The 20,516-nt window shown below is 38.1% G+C and overlaps 1 protein-coding gene across 1 annotated transcript in view; it reads right to left on the bottom strand.

The window, feature by feature from the left end:
* LOC126251685 (A disintegrin and metalloproteinase with thrombospondin motifs adt-1-like) overlaps positions 1 to 20,516 on the bottom strand; it is a 167,850-nt gene that overhangs the window by 42,866 nt on the left and 104,468 nt on the right. The window contains exons 10-13 of the mRNA XM_049952272.1: positions 19,198 to 19,379; positions 15,901 to 16,043; positions 15,438 to 15,740; positions 7,712 to 7,823 (exon numbers count right to left, since the gene is read on the bottom strand). Coding sequence (XP_049808229.1) covers positions 7,712 to 7,823; positions 15,438 to 15,740; positions 15,901 to 16,043; positions 19,198 to 19,379 — 740 coding nt within the window. The remainder of the gene's footprint in view (positions 1 to 7,711; positions 7,824 to 15,437; positions 15,741 to 15,900; positions 16,044 to 19,197; positions 19,380 to 20,516) is intronic.

The raw sequence follows: 20,516 nt of genomic DNA, 5'->3' as shown, positions 1-20,516 counted from the left end.
TTAAGCTAACTGAGGAAAGAAGGAAATTAAAAAATTCCAAGGACAATGAAAGTAAGGCAAATTGCAAGGTTATTCAAAATGATCTAGACACATTCAAGTGATTGTAAAAATGTTTGTATGGTTATGTGCATGGAAACAGCAACTCAAGAAGTTTTTTCTTTACAGTGACTTCCAACAACATGGCTGTTAGGCCAATGATGGGGGCATTTCAGCATTTCACATAATGTAGTTATGCAAGAGCGAGTCTGTCACTGCAGTGTGTCGGAAATCCTGGACCTCATTTAACAAGGCTCCACCTATCAGACAATCTGTTTACTCGTGGGAATAGAAGTTTAAGAAAATAGGAAGTTTTTGTAAATTAAAAGCAGAGAGTTGGAGTCAACATCTAAGGATCTGGTTGAATGGATCAAGATAACATTCCTCAGAATCCCACAAAATTCGATGTCTAATGGCATTCATCACCTAGGAATTCCAAAGCCAAGTTTTATTGTGGGCTCACTCTTGCACAACTTAATCAAGTGACATGCAATCTCCATTGATCTCGAGTTGCTGTTCCTATACATGTAATCGTATAATGTCTTACCTCAATGCAAACATTTTTTACAGTCATTTGAAAGTATCTAGATTATTTTGGATAATCATGTATAACAGACTCAAAATTTAGTAAACAGAGAATAAAAGAAAGCTAAAAAAGTTTGGATTGAGAAACAGTTTACTGAAACTGAAAAAAGTATTAAAATGGGAAATGTAGAAACAGCATACCACCTAGTCAAGGCACAATTTGGAAAGTGACACGCACAGGGAGCCATGTTCAAAAACAAAGGTGGAGTATATATTACAGACATAATGACTTAGAAAAACACCAGAAGAATACATAGAGCAGTTATATGATGGACATAGCATGAAGGATAAGTTAATAGGAAAGGCAACAGATCTATTACAGAATGAATGTGGAACAAAAATAGTAAGAGAAGAATTGATAAAACAGTTACAGAATAAAGCCAAAAAAGATTCCTAGTTATGATTCAATAACTGTAGAAATGCTTGAAGCACCAGATGACAAAACAAAAAGTTTACTGTATAACCTCATCAGTGAGATATATGAAAAAGGAGAAATCCCTGGAGATTTCTAAAGATCAGTGCTTTTCCAGAACTGAAGAAAACCACAGCAGACAAGTGTGAAGACTATCGTGCACTAAGCTTGCTAACCCATTACTCCAAGATTAGCAACAGAACATGAGACAAAATTAAGTGAAACCTCTCTGAAGATAAATTTGGATTTATGAAAGATGGAAGAACTATAGAACAATAATTAGCTTAAGAGTACTATGAAAAAATGCTGATAATTAATAAACCACTATTTGTGGCCATCATTGATTTAGAAAAGGCTGTCTACAATATAGATTGGTCTAAAATGATGCAAATATTGAAGCACATTAAGTTGGATCGCCTAGACATAAAATAATCCATCAGCTTTATAGGAATAAGATGGCAGTTGTCAAAACAAAAGACAGTGATGCAAAAATAATAGACATTCCTGACTGGAGCAGTATGTAAAATAACAGAAAGGCAACCACTCACCTATAGCAGATCAGTGCGTGGAGCACAGAAACAGCATGCACAAGAGCTCTTGCTCTTTCACTAGCAAAAGTACACACATAAACACACAGACCCCCAAATGCACTCTCCTGTCACCAGGGAAGTGCGCCTCTCTGTGGTTCTATATGTGCTTTTGCTAGAAAAAGAACAAGAGCTCGAAAGCTTGTGCGAATACTTTTTCCTGTTACGTGTGTCTGTGCTCTACACATCAGTGCATGTCCACTATAGACAGTTATGCAAAATTTGCAAGAGTAAATAAAGGTCCTCGGCAGGGATGCAGCCTGTCTCCATTACTCTTCAACATAATACACTGAGGAAGCAATAAATAAGTGTAATAATACATATGCTGAAGAAATAACTGTACATAGAGATAACACAAAAATACTTAGATTTGCAGACAATATAGCAGTGTTAGTCGAATCTAAAAACAGTCTCCAAAAGGTTGTAGCAGGCATGAACAAAGCATTTGGAAAGCTGCAACAACAAAATACTGTTCATTTGCATAAATGATTTATGAAGTGTTACAAAGCAGCCAGGCTTAGGCCTTACTACAATGTATATGGAGCAAGTTGGATGTAAAGCCATGGTATGAGTCTGCATCCAGCATCAAACCAGATGAATGTGCCTGTTGATGTCTAATTAATGTACTGTTCCAGATATGGTGGTGATGGGTTCACATATTGATTTCTAAAATGGATGCAACTCGTAATTGAAGGCTCTGAGATGGATCCGTCCCAAAATATGTGTTTAAAAAAATTCTCAATATCGTATTACAAAATTTAAACTATCAGAATGCATTTTGCATGTTTCCCATACATATTTCATTAATGGTGGTCAATGTTTTTGGAACTTTTAATGTCTGATATCAAGTGATGTTTTTGGAACAGGTAGTAGCTAGTCTTAAGGCTGCACTTTGAAATGCTGTTTAGCTCTATGAAGCAGTGGCCTGAGGGCGTGACTTGTTTGGAGTGCAGCTCTTATGGGCATTAGAGGGCTCTGGTGTTTCGGCCTAAGGGTGTCCTACCAACCTGCACATAATTTTCACACTCCACTGCTTACATCAAAAGGGAATGAACAGAGTTGTTGAAACTTTACTATTGAATCCACATCTTTGTATATCTATGTTATACTTAATTGTGTCATTAATGGTCATTTAGTGTTAGTCTTTTGATAGCGTTTTAGACAGTCTGTTTCTGCCATTGGCAGTTGTATCCATTTTGGAATAAGTTTGTAAATGTTTTGCCAGAATGCATTAGAGTATGATAACATAAGTATAGCCACTAAGTGAGAGTTTCACGAAGGATTAGAGGAAATAGAACATGAAATATACCCCATGAGGGAAATACGTCCTGTTACTTCAGTTTCTTTGCTTGCCGACTGTTGGTAGCATACGTTATTAGGAAGTTTCTTCTTCTGAGAGTATTGTGCATGGGTTTAGTGAGTTTTATGTTCTTGCGAATAACAGCAGCATACCATGAGGTAGAAAACAAGACAATATGAATTCAGTGTGCAGTTTATCAGGTAAAATTTTGGGACATGCATTAGGATGAAAGTGAAGGAACTTGGTATGCCCAGACCTGATGTTACATGAATCAAGAACAAAAACTGTGTAAATCCAGGAAGGTATACATGCAATTTTAACAGAGTAATGTACAACACAGCTGCGGTGTGTGCACATTATCACTTAAGATGAAGCAGTGGAAAATCTACAATGGAATAATGACAATATTATGAAAAGGCTACTCAACATATAGCGGAGATGCTGAGTTGCATATAGGTACAAACAAAAAGTCTGTCAAACAAGTAAACTTTCAGCCAAAAAGGCCTTCATTAGAATCACACACACACAAACGCATCTCAACATCTCTGACTGTTGAGGCCAGTCAGTGAGCCTCAGCATATAAAGGGAGAAGCATTCTGTATGATGGGGGTGAGGAGGAGGCTAGGATGGGGAGGGGGGAGATAGTAGGGTAGGATTGAGGGATGGTAAAGTTCTGCTTGTAGAAGCAATCAGGGATGAGGTGGGGAGAGGATATAGCAGCTAGTTGCAGTTGGAAGGTTAGACAGAGGGCAGGTGGGAGAGGGGTCCTTTATCCATCTATCCCCTTCCCTGTTCCCATTCCATTCCAGCACTACACAGCCATCTATTCCCTCCCACTTCTTGCCAGAAATTGTGGTCATATGTGAGTGAGCTGATGACAAACACTGTGTGTAAATTACCATGGTGGTTGTTCCGGTTGCTCATGTCGGCCAGTCACAGTGCAAGATCCGCGATGTGGAAACATCACTGTTTTGTCATGTGAACTCATAAACACCGCAGTTTGAGCACACAAAACACTAAACATTTGAAGTTTAGAAATGAAAACACCAAGAACTTTAAGCATTCAGTGCAGGTAACATGCACCACATTAAATTTCTGTCCAAAACATGTCTGTTTGTGTGATTTGCTGTGGTAAACTGTCAGGAAATGTGACATTGGGAGATAAATAAGCTACCTATAGATTTTATCTTGGAGTTAGCTTTTGATGTTACGTAGTAGTTTTGCATGAAACAGAAAGAATATGCAGTATGTATACATATATGTTTGGCTAGAGTGTGGTATTGCTTCACCTGGCCCTCCTGAAATCTTCATTGTGGTGACAGACTGATCTGTAGCATAGCCCGAGGTTGAAGTTAATTCTGATCGATAAATGTCACAGCCTTTCCTAGCATGGAAACCACAAACCACACCTGTTCTAAAATGAGAGCAATGGAAATTCTTTGGTATTTCTGGATACAGAATGACCAAAAACATGTTTCCTCTTAATGGATGATGGACCAGGCTGCAATCAGCATATCAAACTGAAAGTGAAATTTTGGCAGTTAGGCTGAGTCAACATAGCAATGTTTCTACTTAATACTATCTTTTTTCTAGTTGTGTGTGAATGTGAATTGAAACTGCTGATCCAAATGATTCTGTAGATGTGAATCATTGTCAGCTTTTCTGGATGCATGATTTTTCATTGTTCTACAAGCACCAGTGTCAATGAATATATTGCTCATGTATTATGTATTAGTGGTGCTAACTGACATCGAATAATTTTCATAAGTTCTGGTACCTATTTAGGCTACTTCTGGTTGTTGAATTCTGCATGTAGTCAGGCTGTATGAAGTCTTTACACTTAGCAGCTCTATCTTTATGACTATGGCAGTAATTATTTGAAATTGTTTCATATTATCATTGACATTTCTGCGTTCCATCATGGTGAAGACTGTCAACATAGAATGTAGCATAACTAATGTAGTTTCTTTGTTGTCAGACACCACTGAACCATCTGATTTCAACTGCTGTACCCATAGAAATACAAAGCACAGGTATAGTGGTGCACAGTGTGCTCTGTCTGCTTCACTCCTCTCTCCTAAAAGTACACTTCCTACACTCCTCTTGCATAAAATGATAAATCCATTCCTGTGTAGTGATACAACTTTCTGTCTCAGGTAATTGGCTATACAGCTTTTCGCCTTACAAGCATAGTGTCGAGTGGAAGGGGAAGGGGGAGGGGGGGGGGGCAAGAGAGGGCCCTGCACTTGTCCCTCAGTTCTCCTCGATTGTAGTACAGATTTTTTATTCATTGTAGAATTCACACACACCCCTAGAAGTGATTGGGTGACAGGCAGTTCTCTAGGGTTTATGTCATCCATGAAATCTAGTTCTTGTGGCATGGAATATCTTGAAACTGTGAAAGTGACCATCTCATTTTTTATAAAATCTGATAATTTTAGTGTCTTGCCCCCTCCCCCCGAATAAATTTCTGTAGACATCCATACTTACCAGGCAAATATATGTGGCTTGTTTTGCAGGACGTTTCTGTCTGGAAAGTGTCTAGATGGAGGAATGTTCACAGGAATACAAATCATATACAGTTTATCAGTGAGCACTATCAGCAGGAATGGCAGAACTTAATGAGAGATCAAAGACTGAGATAAACCTGTGGCATTATTTAAATGGCAAAACTAATCTGATGACAAGAAGTTCTATTGCCTATTCTTAACCATGCTATAGTTGTTGTGTGATGTAGTAATCTAGAAATTTTAAAAAGAACAGCAAGTGTGATGAAATGGGCACTAAAGATTGATTAGCAGATAAGTTTATTTAATACTGAGTACAACAGATGCTTCATCTTTTCTGCTGAATGGGCTATACTGGTGTGGCTATTATATTTCCTCTTTATCTTTTCTGTAAGTTGGGAATCATTCAACTGCTAATAGCCTCCTTGAGGAATCTGTGTGGCTGGGTGGTTCCTTGAGGCAGACATTTTACTCTATAATTCTTATTTTGTGCTCATTAAATAAGATGAGCATTCCTTGCTATGGCCCAGGTTTCTTGGTTCCTGACACTGAACAAAAATTTGTTGAGTTTGAGAGACATACACACACATTAAAAAAAGTTTTGCATCACCTCAGTTCCGAGAATTCCTGAACCTGTACTGAAAATTGGAATAGGTCACAACATAAATATCATTTCCTCCCTTTAAACCTCACATTGCATGTTGTACCACCATACAGCAAGACCTTCAGAGGTGGTAGTCCAGATTGGTGTACACACCGGTACCTCTAATACACAGTTGCACTTGCTCTTGCATTGATGCATGCCTGTATTCGTCGTGGCATACTATCCACAAGTTCATCAAGGCACTGTTGGTCCAGGTTGTCCCACTCCTCAATTATGATTCCGCGTAGATCCCTCAGAGTGGTTGGTGGGTCACGTTTTCCATAAAAAGCCTTTTCACTGTATCCCAGGCATGTTCAATAGGGTTCATGTCTAGAGAACATGCTGGCCACTCAAGTCAAGCGATGTCGTTATTCTGAAGGAAGTCATTCATAAGATGTGCATGATAGGGGCATGAATTGTCATCCATGAAGACGAATGCCTCACCAGTACGCTGCCGATATGGTTGCACTGTCGGTCGGAGGATGGCATTCATGTATTGTACAGCCATTACCGCACCTTCCATGACCACCAGCAGCTTACGTCAGCCGCAAATAATGCCACCCCAAAACATCAGGGAACATCCACCTTGCTGCGCTCACTGGACAGTGTGTCTAAGGCATTCAGCCTGACGGGGTTGCCTCCAAACACATCTCCGACAATTGTCAGGTTGAAGGCATGTGCAACATTCATCAGTGAAGAGAATGTGATGCCAATCATGAGCGGTCTATTCGGTATGTTGTTGGGCCTATCTGTACTGCGGTGTATGGTGTCGCGGTTGCAAAGATGGATGTCGTGAGTGAAGTTCTGCCTCATGCAGCCTATTGCACACATTTTGAGTCATAACATGACATCCTGTGGCTGCACGAAAAGCATTATTCAACATGGTGGCATTGCTGTCAGGTTCCTCCGAGCCATAATCCTTAGGTAGCGGTCATCCACTGCAGTAGTAGCTCTTGGGCGGCCTGAGTGAGGCATGTCATCAACAGTTCCTGTTTCTCTGTATCTCCTCCATGTCTGAACAACATCACTTTGGTTCACTCCAAGATGCCTGGACACTTCCCATGTTGAGATCCCTTCTTGGCACAAAATAACAATGCGGACACTATCGAACTGTGGTATTGACCATCTAGGCGTGGTTGAACTACAGACAACACGAGTCATGTACCTCCTTCCTGGTGGAATGACTGGAACTGATCGGCTGTTGGACCCCTCTGTCTAATAGGCACTGCTAATGCATGGTTGTTTACATCTTTGGCCGGGTTTAGCGACATCTCTCAACAGTCAAAGGAACTGTGTCTGTGATACAATATCCACAGTCAACATCTAGCTTTAGGAGTTCTTGGAACCGGGGTGATGCAAATATTTTTTGATGTGTATATATTTACAGTTGTTGAAAGTTTATCACTTAGTTTCCACAAATTACCCACAAAAATTGAAGGGTTGTAATATATCAGATACTTATATCCAACTTATATACTTATTTTGAGCGAACCACAGTCAGTTTGTAATGCTTTTGTATCAAGATAACATGTTCGTAACTTTCCAGCTGCTGAATGACAGAGTAATAAACAATGAATGTCAGACCCCTAAGGTTTCCAGATATTTCTGCAGTTTACATGTGTTAGTTCTAAGCCAACTTACGTGCTGTTGCTGATATTTGCATTCCAAGGCCTGAAAGACGGGCAACTCTTTCTTTGTATTTGCTGCATACAGTTGTTGCATATTCAAATGGTGTTTTGAGTCTGCCACAACTCTAAAAGAAAAATAATTAACATATGTTAATAACGTTTCTGAAAAAGGACAGTAACAGATGTTTATTTAGACAAATTAAGTTCATTGTTTTACATGCAAATAGGTTGCAGCAAGGCGTGGCTGAGTGCTAAAGTGTCATACTACAAATTCAAAGGTCTTGGCTTTGATCCCAAGTCAGTCTTAGGATTTTTATCTGTGACTTACTACTGCCTTCATCATTGACAGTGATTGTTGATGTGAAAAATGCCTCATTTGCACTGTGGTTCGTGGTCTATGTAAACTGTAGATCCCCCCTTAACTGCCTGAGAAAGTCAGTTCAAAGGTTAGAGGAAGGCAAAGGCATACTATCTCCAATAGGACCATGCCTAGCAAAGCACTGTTGTGTTCAAAACAATCTTCAGACAGATGACAGCTTTGTTTACTTTTCAGGTTGCAGCATGTACTGTATTTGGAAGTGTAGAATTTTTTTGCAAGGAACAAATGCATCTTGGGTATCATGAAATAAAATAATTACAAAGAATCCCTATTTGATACAGAATGTAAAGGGGCATGCACAGTGACAGAACTGGGTTAATTTTTAATGGCATAACACGGGCAACTATTAAACAGGCTGAACTATGGACCATCCTATAAATCTGAATACTTCCAGCCTGGACCTTTCACTCTGCTATACAGATATGCTTTTGTGAAACTTCTTGATAGATTACAAGTTTGTGCCAGACCAGGACTTGAACTGGGACCCTTGCTTTCACGGGCAATGTTCTTATCAGTGTGCCATCCAGAAATGGCTCATCACCTGACTTGAAATATTCATATTGGTAAGCTATTTTCAACAATATCCTTTCTCTGCTTAGCACTAGTCTAGCAAGGTATGGAGGACAGCTCCTGTATAGTTTTGAAAGTAGGTGATAGAGATTGACAAAATTGAATACTTTGTAGACAGTTGTGAGACAAGCTGGGACGCCTTGCCCACAAAAAGCAGAAACCACTCATGGATCATGGTCCATCACACAATTTTAAACTATCAGGAAATTTCATCTCTTATATTGCTCTCATTTATGACTCACTTGGTCCTGTTATAATGCCATGTCATCGTCTTTGATGTTGATTCATCCCAGTGAAAATGATGTTCATATTTCAATACATATTAAAGCTGCCAGCAAAGTAATACTTTGTCTTTTGCAGATGCCATTGTGTCTGTAAGAAATAGTCCCCTCTATACAACTCTGGCAGTCTCCGCACTGCCTTCATTTTTAGGACCCTGACTGACAAGTAGATTTCCCATGTCATCTAAGACAACCCCTGAAAGCCTGATTCCCGTAGCAAATCATAAAAAAACTGTGCCTCTTTTCACAAAATTCTTCTTGGTCTGTAAATCTTCAACTCTCTTCTCCATCTGACCAATGATTTAAAAACGATGTATGTAAATAATATAAATCGTACTAACTATTTTCTCCATACCACCAAGAGAATATTTTGATCATTCTACCAAAATCAGCAACATCATGGTCAGTCATTGCGTAGCTTGTCAGTCTATTCTCTTCTTTACAGTTTATAGACTTGTGGCTGCCCCAGTGAAAAACTTGTCCTATGCACTAAGTTATCTTTACTTCAGCGCACTCACTGTACGACTCATGTCAGAATAATGACATCCAAGGTGTCAGCCAAAATGAATGGATACAAATGGAGAGTTTATGCTGCAAACTCTTTCTATGCCTCACAATAGCTGTGACCATGTCTCCCATCAGTCAGCCAGTTTGAATCCTTCCTCCTAGCAAAGGATCTTATTGTAAACAATATGTTAAATCCTAATCTTCATTTCATTATCCATAACTTACTGACTGTCCTTTTCATCATTTTTAACATCTTACATTTCCAGATCTAATACATTAGACAATATAATAGGTAATATCCATGAAAATAATGTTGAAATTGGAGTAGTGAAGTTAGGCCTAGCTGACCATGATGGCCTATGGATTACAGTTCCAGTCAGCATTCCAGATGAACAACACAAAACTGTTGGACCTATGAATGAATGCAACATAAGAGAGTTTAGAACCAGATTAATGTCAGTTAACTGGAATGACATCTTATACAAAGATATGTGTGTGAATAACACAAGCAAATTATTTATAGAGGAAATTGCAAGAATATTTTATGAGTATTGTCCCAGATTAGTAAAAAGACAGAATAATAACCGAGCTCATAAACCACAGAGACTAAATAATTGGTTTACGCCATACCTCAACAGCATCAGGATTATGCTTCTTATGTTTAAGGACATATCTCATAACAGCAACGAGTACAAAGAGATGTACATTAGAATAAGAAAAATTTATAGATCTGAAATAAGTTTGGCAAAATGTAGGGCGAATGATAACAATATTCTTAAATCCAGAAACAGCTGTAAAGCTGCCTGGGAAGTAATTAAAAGTGAAATAAATAGACCAACAACTCAACTAGCTATACCCATAGCCCCAGATATCTTAAATTCACACTTTGTTAACTTCAGTTTACAACAAGATTTGTCTCCCCTCAACGCCATGCTTGATGCTAAAACTCTTTTAGGTTCAAATAAGTATGTAGTCCATAAATTCTGCTGGGCAACAGTAACTGAAAATGATGTTAGCAAAGCAATAGGCAAACTAAGTAGTTCCAGAGCAGAGGACTTCTATGGTCTGTCAAACTTTGTCATAAGATATCAAGTGATCTTCTGCCCCCTCTAACCACTCTCATTAACCATATATTACAACAAGGGATTTTCCCCAACTGTTTGAAAATAGCAGTAACTATCCCCATATTTAAGAAAGGAGATAAATCAAATCCAAGTAACTATCGCCCTATCTCATTAATCCCAATAATATCTAAAATAATCGAAGACTGTGTTCACCAACAAATGAATCACTATTTTGAGAGGAATAATTTGTTAAGTAACTCACAGTATGGATTCAGGTCTAAACTATCCACAGTTAAAGCAGTTGAAAATATTGTTAGTGATATATATGATGGCTCTGAAAATAAATTAATCTCATGTGCTACTCTCCTAGACCTGAGTAAAGCATTTGACACTGTATCTCATAGTACTTTGATCATGAAATTAAGACACTACGGCATGGAAGAGGACACCCTGAAATTATTAGAATCCTACTTAAGCAACAGAGTACAATTTGTTAGTGTAAATGGGCAGCTGTCAAACCCACAAACAATAAAAAGAGGTGTGCCACAGGGCTCCATACTTGGGCCCTTCCTGTTTGTAGTGTATGTTAATGATATGCCACAGTATTTACCCTGTAAAACAGTCCTCTATGCAGACGATACAACTTTTATCAATTCAGGACAGACTCTTGAATCTGTACGAGGAAAAAATAATATAATATTTGAAAAATCAGTTCATTGGTTTAGTGCAAACTCCCTATTCATAAATGAAACAAAAACTGAGGAAATATTCTTTAATTTGAAGGTATCAAACAAAGAAAATAAGTCCGTTAAACTGCTAGGAATGATGATTGACCAGACTCTTAGCTGGGATAAACATATCACATACGTCTGTTCTAAACTTGCACGTGCTATGTTCCTACTTTATAAGCTTAGGAGTAATGTCAGCCAAAACTTACTGCTGCATTCATATTTTGCTTATATCCACCCCCATCTTTCTTATGGTATTCTGCTCTGGGGAAATTCTCCCAGTTCAATATCAATTTTCAGATGGCAAAAAAAAGCTCTTCGATGTGTAGTGGGTTTATCTCCTAGGGATACATGCAGGGAACATTTCAAAAAACTTAACATCATGACAGTTCCTTGTTTGTACATCTATTATTGCTTACTACATGTAAAAGAAAACATAGCTCAATATCCCCTTAGGTCATCTGTCCACACCCACAATACAAGACGAAACCACACAATTGATCTGCCATACTCTAGACTGTCCAAGATACATAATAGTTCTAAATATGTAGGCCTCGAACTGTTTAATATGCTCCCTAAAATTGTACAAACAGTATCTAAAAGTAAATTTAAGACAACATTGGGTCAATGCCTCAAAGGTAAAGCATTTTACTCAGCTGATGAATTCAAAGATTGTAATATGGCAGATTTGCTGTTTTAACATAGAGAAAGGTACCTCTGCCTGTAGTAGGACCTAAATTTGTATCAATAGCTTAGGATAATGACATAGTGTTATCAACATGTATATGATAATGACATAGTGTCATCAACATGAATACTCCCTGCTTAATATAAATCTGTATAATGTTTTCCTTTTTATTGTAAAATTAATAATATATAAAATTCCAAATGTGTGCTATTGTACTACACTAAATTTCACATGATTTATATATACATTGTTAAGAGAATATAACCATCTTTATACTGTAATTGAACTTATTGACAAAACCCATTGTATAAGAAAATACTGAACGGCTAATAAAGATTCTTATTCTTATTCTTATTAATATCTTTTAGTTATTATTTTCAGTTTTTGAACTGCATTCCATTTTTGTCAGTTAGGCTGACAGCGCTGAAATATGGACTATCATCAGCATCTTACTTTTTGACTAGTGAACATGGAGTAATGAACAGAACAGGATATTGTCACAATGGAAACTTGTTTCAAAAATGAGGGATGTTGTACAGAGGCAATGTAAGAGATTTCTGGTTGTCAAAAGTGCAAGTAATAGAGCTATGCACACTGATAAAGAAATTTAAATACTATATGCTTCCTGGTGTAGTTTAAATCCTTGTAATATTCCTGTGCTTCTTGTGGCAGAGATCCACAGTTATGAATTAATATTTCTCTGGATCTGGAGAAACTGGGTCCTTTGACAGTCAGAACAATCTCATGATCATTCTCAGAGGCTGATTAATTTCTGAGAGATTTTCTTCTTGGTACCTATAAAAACCAACTAGTGCAAGCAACCCATCATTTAAAGTACTTAGGACCACTTGGATGGTTGAGAGATTAAGATTGCACAATAATTTCATGAAGAGAACCATCATTATGGTTAGGCATATTTTGTTTTAAATCATATCATTAGTAAGCTCAGTGTTAGGACACAGAGAACCCTCAATAATTTTTGACCAGGTATTGCATCTAGATTCACTCTAAGGTGTGTAACTGGAAGTTGGATTTAAAGAATGTTTAGACAATAATTCTTTGAAGTTGATGTCAGAAATCCAGTGAGAGACACTGGAGTTGTTACATCTATAATAAAATATTTATTTTATAGCTTTGTTTGGATATGAGTGATCAAGGCGTTTGGTTTCAACAGCATGGTGCAACCTTGTCACACAGACAGTGACAGATGTGGACAGTGATTTCTGTTATGGCAAGATGCATTTGTGAGGAAAATATTGTTATCTGATACTGTCTAATCAAGATGTTTCTGAAATCCCACAACACAACCAGTTCCTGCTGTTAATAACAATGACTCAGGTGAAATTTCTAAAATAGAACCCTAATCTTGCAGGAGAAGTATGGAAACTTTGAGTGAATGTGGATGTTCCCCACGTACACTACTGATGAAAAGGTTTCAGGTCTCCAACTGGGCAGCAGCGTCGCTATACTGCGAAATTTCAATGAGTGTCATACTCATAATCTTGTCAACAGGAATGAAGGTTATCTGCTAAGTTTGTTGTGGAAACCTGTGTTGTAACTAGCCTGGTGTCCAGAATTAAAGCAACAAACTGCTGTTTCCCCGTTCTGTGTCTAATTCACGATATAATCATACAAACTGTCAACCAGATGTCCATATGATCGTGTTCTGCATAGAAGATGGTGTTTCAGTCAGTGGACAACCAGGCCAACGATGACATCAGGGCACCTATGAAACAAGGTAGTGTTTGCTGGATAGCCCTACATCCACAGTGGCTGTGCACACAGTCACAGACAATGCAGTATGTCACAGAGAAAATGCCTACCAGACCTTCTGCGATGGACGGCCATAGAAAGAGAGAAAGCAGGACAGCCGCAAACTGATGTGGATCAGTGGCTTAATATGAATCATTCCGTTGTTTCTTGGATGTGGCGACAGATTACAGAGACCAAAACTGTATACTGAAGACCAGGGCAGGGCTGACCAAATGTGACGCCAAAAGAGAGGATCAATATTTGGCTGTAAGGGAACAACAGTACTGCTTTAGTACTGCAAGACGACTGACATGTGAGCTCGCAGCATCCAATGTACGTGTTGCGTTGAGACAAAAGGTGTACAGAAGACTTCGGTAGACTGGCCTTTATTGTAGGAGACCTCCTTTATGTTAACCTCTTATGCGTCTTCACGGAAGGGAAAGTCTAGAGTGGAGTCATCAACATGCCGCCTAGATGGTCGAACAGTGAGCCAATGTTGTTTTCACACATAAATCCCAATTTAGTCTGAAGAGTGATTCTCAATGGATTCACATCTGTAGGGAATGTGGAACATGATTTTAGGACCTAAACATCACGGAAAGAGACTGATTTTGAGGAGGATCCATAATGGTGTTTGCAGAGATTATGTTTACCACTTGAATCCCTCTTCGTGAAATTGTACGGGTGAATCGGCAAGGCTTAACTGCTGTCAGGTGTCATGACGAGATCTGGGCACCTCATTTGCGATTGTTGCAAGGTGCTGTGGGCCCAGACTTTGTACTGATGGATGATAATGCTCAATCTTACAGGCCATGGGTGGTTGATACTTTCTTAGAAACAGAAGATATTGTACACATGTCATAGCCTGCTTGCTCTCCCAATTTGAACCCCATAGAACGTGTCTGGAATGCACTAGAGAGAAGGCAAACACCACATCAGCATCCACCAACCACTCTCCAGGACTGCAAGCAGCTCTGCAGGAAGAACTGGTGTTACTGCCTCAACATGAGACTGATGACACCATTTATAGCATTCCTCGTCAGGCCTGTATAGCTGCCAGAGGTGGTCACACCCCATACTGAGCTTATTAACTAGTTGTCAGAATGTGTGTGCAAATCTGTTAAGTTGGAAAAAAAACTAAGAAAATTTTTGTCTACCATTATGAATATTCCAGTTGTTTACATTCTGAGTTCTTTACATTATTTCTACTTTACTATCACCTGTTTATACTGTTTTGTGACAAAATAAAAACAACCTTGCAAAATTTCCAGTTTAATTTTGGACACCAGAGTATGTGCTGAGTGTGTGCCCAGCAGCGGATCTTATATAAGGTTGATCAAGGATGCGCATTCAGAGTTACAAATGCCAGATGGGGCGAGGTGGGGGAGGGGGGGGGGGCGGGGGGGTCGACCACCACCACTCTGTAGTATATGTAGTATGTAAAGGCATCCAGAATAGCTCAACACTTTTTCAGAAGATGATGAGTATTACACTTGTCAAAACATTGCCGTATTTCAACACTGCCACCTGCTTCAAGACCCGATTTATATCCACCATCATGGAAACTTTTGCCTAAAGAACAAGAGTTTGCCACAGCTGTCGAAGAGGACATTTGACTGGTATCAAATTACATATTTAACCATAGAAATCAATGAGATACAAGTTTTTTCACATTTTAAAGTTCTAAATTTCAAAATTTGCATTCAATGAGCAAAAACATATTTTGTCCCTGTTTTTGCTACACTTCTAAGGTGTTTAAATCTTAATTACCAGTTCATCTGGTTGACAGAGCTGAATACTAGTCTTCATGCATTCAGTGTCCTGTAGACAGTGATTATCCTTGGCTGCCACAAGGCGAATACCAGTTCCAGGAGCAACACAATTTGAGTGGCAACCACTTGCCGCCACCCACAGGATGCTTCTATCAAAAATCAAATCTTCAGTCTTTCTTCTGTTGGCTTTATAGTGAGGAAGTGTAGGCGTATCTCGAGTATGAACGCGATTTCCACTGGATGCACATATTTCTGGGCCGTTGCTGAATATTGCAGTATCAAAACGGTCACAGATAAACTCCTAAAATGTAAATTTAAAAACTATTAATAATTCTAATGCAATGCACAAAGTATTATTATGAAAAATAATCAAGAAAATATTTTAATAGATGAAGGTCTTGAAAATCTATTTTTTTTTCTGTGATACAGTGATTCTAACGGGTACTCAGTAATAACTTTACCTCACATCGGCCACTTATACAGTACGTAGATTTACTGTAACGTGAGCGCCAGCTATGGCAGATTGTGCCATCAGGAAATGTCCAGCCCCTGCTTTTTGAACCACCATTCCTCTTATAACACCAAACAGTACAAGCTTCTTCAGCTGTTAAATGTGCAGAGAACAGTTATCAGTAGTTTTATTTATTCGTTTCAGTTGTTACAAATGTTGGTACATTATGGAATAATGCAATAATTACACTGAAACACACTTCTTTTGTTCCTTTGTAGAACAGAAATTTTTATTTTGTGTGATCTGGTTGTTAGATTATAAGCCAGTTTTCCAATATCACAACAGCAACATTGGTTTATAACATGATTTTCTCTCTCTCTCTCTCTCTCTCTCTCTCTCTCTCTCTCTCTCTCTCTCTCAAAGTGTCAAGTTTTCCTTTGTACATGTGAGATAAACAGAGTAAGGCAGTGAAAAGGGGAATCAAAGTCACCTGAAACTAATAAGTGGGGCTGAAGTTTGAATTCACATATTTTTTCAGAAATGAAAGTTATGACTTATTTTCAGTAAAAATTTTGATTCTAGCAAAGTGGCTAAGTGTGCACTGATCTGTGGATTAAAACTGTGTGCTGGATCAGGACTCAAGTTCGAAACTTTTGCCTTCCATGGACAAATGATCTACCCACTGAGCTGTCCAAGCGCAACTTGCACCCCATCCACAAAGCAGATGGGCAGAAGTTCTGAGTTTGGGTCCTAGTCTGGCAAACAGTTTCAATTTGCAAGGAAATGGCTATTATTTAACTGTCAAAAGAGTGGTCCATTTGCATGACCAATGAGAGTAAAACAAAAAAATCAGTGAAGGGAATTAAATGTTGCTTTAAATCTTGTGTGAAGTGAGGAATTGTCACAAAATATTAACATGCTTTCATAAAAAATGATTATTTAATACCTATGCATAATCATGTTTTTGTGGTAGAGGAGTGGAGCAATAAGTTAGTGGAAATAAGGGAAAACAATGCGAGCTCATAAGAAACACACTTGGTATCACAGATATGTACCAGAAAAGGAGAAAGTGCAGGTGGCATAGTTATCATGTGTGTAGGAGAAAATGTAAGAGAAGACAGAGAAAAACCATTCCAAACAAATGGTATGTCATAGAAGATATGTCAAAACATCTGAGACATAACAGACGGAGTGAAAAAGTAAGGTCCTTTTTTTCTGATGATAGTGGCAGGGAACTGAACATCAGTGAAGAGAAAAATAGTGCAGTTCCTTTAGAAATTGATGGCAGAAAGCTGGAAATAAACATGTTCATAACAAAATCAGATAGAAACACAGATGACTGATTTCCATGGAAGAATCGGTAAGAGGAAATTCGTGGAATCCAAACATTAATTCACAGGTTTAGAGGTAGTAATAAGGTAGGTGAGGCACCAAAGTAATTAGAATTCCTTTCCCACAAGAATGTTATACTGTTCATTTATATAAATGCTATTTCCACCTACTGCTGATATTTGAGACATTTTGATTTTATGTCTTTCATATCGTAAATTTGCTTTTAGTTCACTTCTGTTAGTAATTAAGGCAATATAAATTATGAATCCAGAATCTTAATAACTGCATTAGTTCATTATTTATACAATACAGTTAAGAATAACTAATAGTAAACTGTATACGAGGTGTGATTGGAAAGTTTTAAGACTGGGCTTGTAATTGTACAATGGTGCTACTTACATGCTACTGTGATGCATTCCTTCAAAATAATCCCCTTCTGACTGAACACACTGGCTCCAATGGTGTTTCCACTTTTGGAAATATTCCTGGAAATTTTTTTCCTGAAGTGTGTTAAGGACGCTCTCCATATTTGCCTGGATATCTTCAATTGAGTCAAATTGCTTCCCCTTCAGTGAAAATTTCAGTTTAGGAAACAGGTAGAAGTCCACAGGGGCCAAATCAGGGGGATATGGTAGTTGTGGAAGCACAGGAATTTTGAATTTGGTCAAAAATCCAACAATGGAGAAGGCACAATGAGCCGGAGCATTGTCATGATGTAGCACCCAGCTCCTGTCTTTCCAGAATGCAGGCCTTTTCTTCCGCATCTTTTCGTGCAACCGCTCAAGGACACATTTGTAGTAATTGTCTGTCCTCCACGGGTAAATTCATGATGTACAATACTGGTAGAATCGAAAATAGTCACCAACATTGTCTTCATCTTTAGCCGACTTTGCCCTGCTTTTTTCGTCCGTGGTGACCTGGAGTCTTCCACTGCAAAGAACTGCGAATTTTGGTTTCAGGATCATATCAATTTACCCATGATTCGTCACCTGTAATTACCCTATTTAACAAATCTGGGTCATTTTTAGTTTGATTAATCAGTTCTTGGCACAAGTCGCTATTGTCTCTGGTCACTTGACAACACTTTTGGAATGAATTTTGTGGACACTCGACGCATATTCAGATCTTCAGTTAAAATTGACTGAACTGCATAGAAACTTAAATTAAGTTCATCAGTCATCTCCCTAACTGTAAGTCTAAGATCAGAGCGCACTAAGTCACAAACTTTCACAACATTTTCATTCATTTTTGAGGTGGAAGGTTGGCTGGACCATGGTTCATCTTCAAATGATTCGTGACCATTTTTAAATCTGTTGAACCAGACAGAAACATTTAACTGGCTCATACAATTATCCCCGAAAGCTGTTTTTAATAGTTCGTAAGTCTCAGAAGCCGATTTCCCAGTTTTAAAACAAAATTTCACACAAACTCGTTGCTTCGTTTTTACATCCATTTTCACGCAGACAGAATCCGGCAACAAGCCCTAACAGACCCACATTCAACCAGCTGCCACAATGAATTGAGTAAAGGAAATGCAGTTTCCTGTCAGATGGCGTTCAAGGGCAAGGCAATGACTCACTCCCCACCCTCTGTGTACTTGCCCACCAAACCACTAAGCAGTAGTGGAGCCATTCTTAAAACTTTCCAATTAATTTCATAGGTTCTCTCCAGTTTGCTTCCTCTTTTTGACATTGCTTACTCACCCCCAGCCCAACATTTTTTTTCCTGTTTTTCCTATTGGCAACATAAATTGTCAAAGTTCCTTCTCTCTCTCTCTCTCTCTCTCTCTCTCTCTCTCTCTCTCTCTCTCTCTCAAACACACACACACACACACACACACACACACACACACACACACACACACACACACGTCACTGAATGTTCTTTGATGGCAAATCATTCTTTTTTATTTTGAAAACAGTCTGAAGTATGATATATAATAATCTTAATATGGTAATAAATCTATAACACTAACGATCGGAGCTCATTCTCTGGAATCCTGTTCCAAGTAATTCATTGTCGATTTCCTTTGCTCGTTGACATATTTGAGAAGCAAAGTCTCTAATAGTAGTACGCTGTACATTGGCACATTGGACAGCTCTGCAAGTTTTGAATCTTCTGTCATTTCCTCGACAGTTTATGCCACCATTTTCTGGCCTGAAAAAAAGAAATGAATAAAAGACTTAACTGGTTTAAATGTTTGGTAGCATTTTAACATAGGCTGTATTATCTAAAAGATGGAAGAAATAAAAAATCATTTTGAAATTAATAACGTAAGGGAAATTTCAAATGCTTCAGTTCCACTTGTGTAAGCGACCAACCTGATTAAAAATACAGATCGTTTTTCCAATCCAACTCAAAATCAAGATCTAAAGGCTATTACAAGGACAGAGAAAATGCTAAACAATAACCTAAAGCACTAGTAATGTTCTGAAAAGCAGGGTGTAATTGCTTGAAATATTTACTCGTACATCACATGTAGTGGTGTACTGTGACCTGGCAACTATTCTCCTGCCACTCATATAAATGCCACATTAAACTCTTTTTATTATGAATCTCCCTTCAAACATTGTACTTCAATTCTCTTGTCTGTCCCCTCCCACTTCTACCCGCTTGCTCACTTCTGTTTGCATATATTTTTTAGCTTTTATTCCATCACATTAACATTTTCTATATATGATGCTTGCATTGTTTGTAAATTTCCGCATTTATGGTTTCATGTTGGCAATTTGCTTTAAATAATGAAAAGATGGGATTCATCGATAAACTTATAACTTGTTAAAATTAAAAAGATATGTGTATAGTATGAAACATAATGCTGCAATATAATGTATTACCAAATGTAATGGCAGTAACTAATAAAACTAAATAAATTTACTTTGTATCAGTTTAATAATGTGAAAGGTAAACTTTTTAATTGCAGCTGTGTATGTCTATTACTTGGAAAGACTAGTAATAAGAATTGATGAGAGCTGAGCTAGGAAGTAAAAAAATCAAGTATCATATTCCAAAACTTCAGTGTTCACCAACTTGAATTTGTTTATGCACCGTTGAAATGGTTTTGAGAATATCTGAGTTCTGAACTTTACAGTGTGAAAACCATTGACAAGAAGTGCCTGAAGTTTATATTGAACAGCTTGTAATTGCTGTAATAAGATAATGAAAACAAGTAAAGATCCATAATAGCAATATCTTTTAGTGTCATTTACAAATCAGATAATCCCATTGGAGGACATCCAGGAATGTGATGTTAGGATTACAGGCTGTAACATTACAAGTGGCATGACTACAAAA

The sequence above is a fragment of the Schistocerca nitens genome, chromosome 4 (genome assembly GCF_023898315.1).
Source record: "Schistocerca nitens isolate TAMUIC-IGC-003100 chromosome 4, iqSchNite1.1, whole genome shotgun sequence".
Classification (NCBI taxonomy): Eukaryota; Metazoa; Arthropoda; class Insecta; order Orthoptera; family Acrididae; genus Schistocerca; species Schistocerca nitens.
The sequence above is the reverse complement of the archived record's forward strand: the minus strand, read 5'-3'. Positions and strand labels throughout refer to the sequence as shown.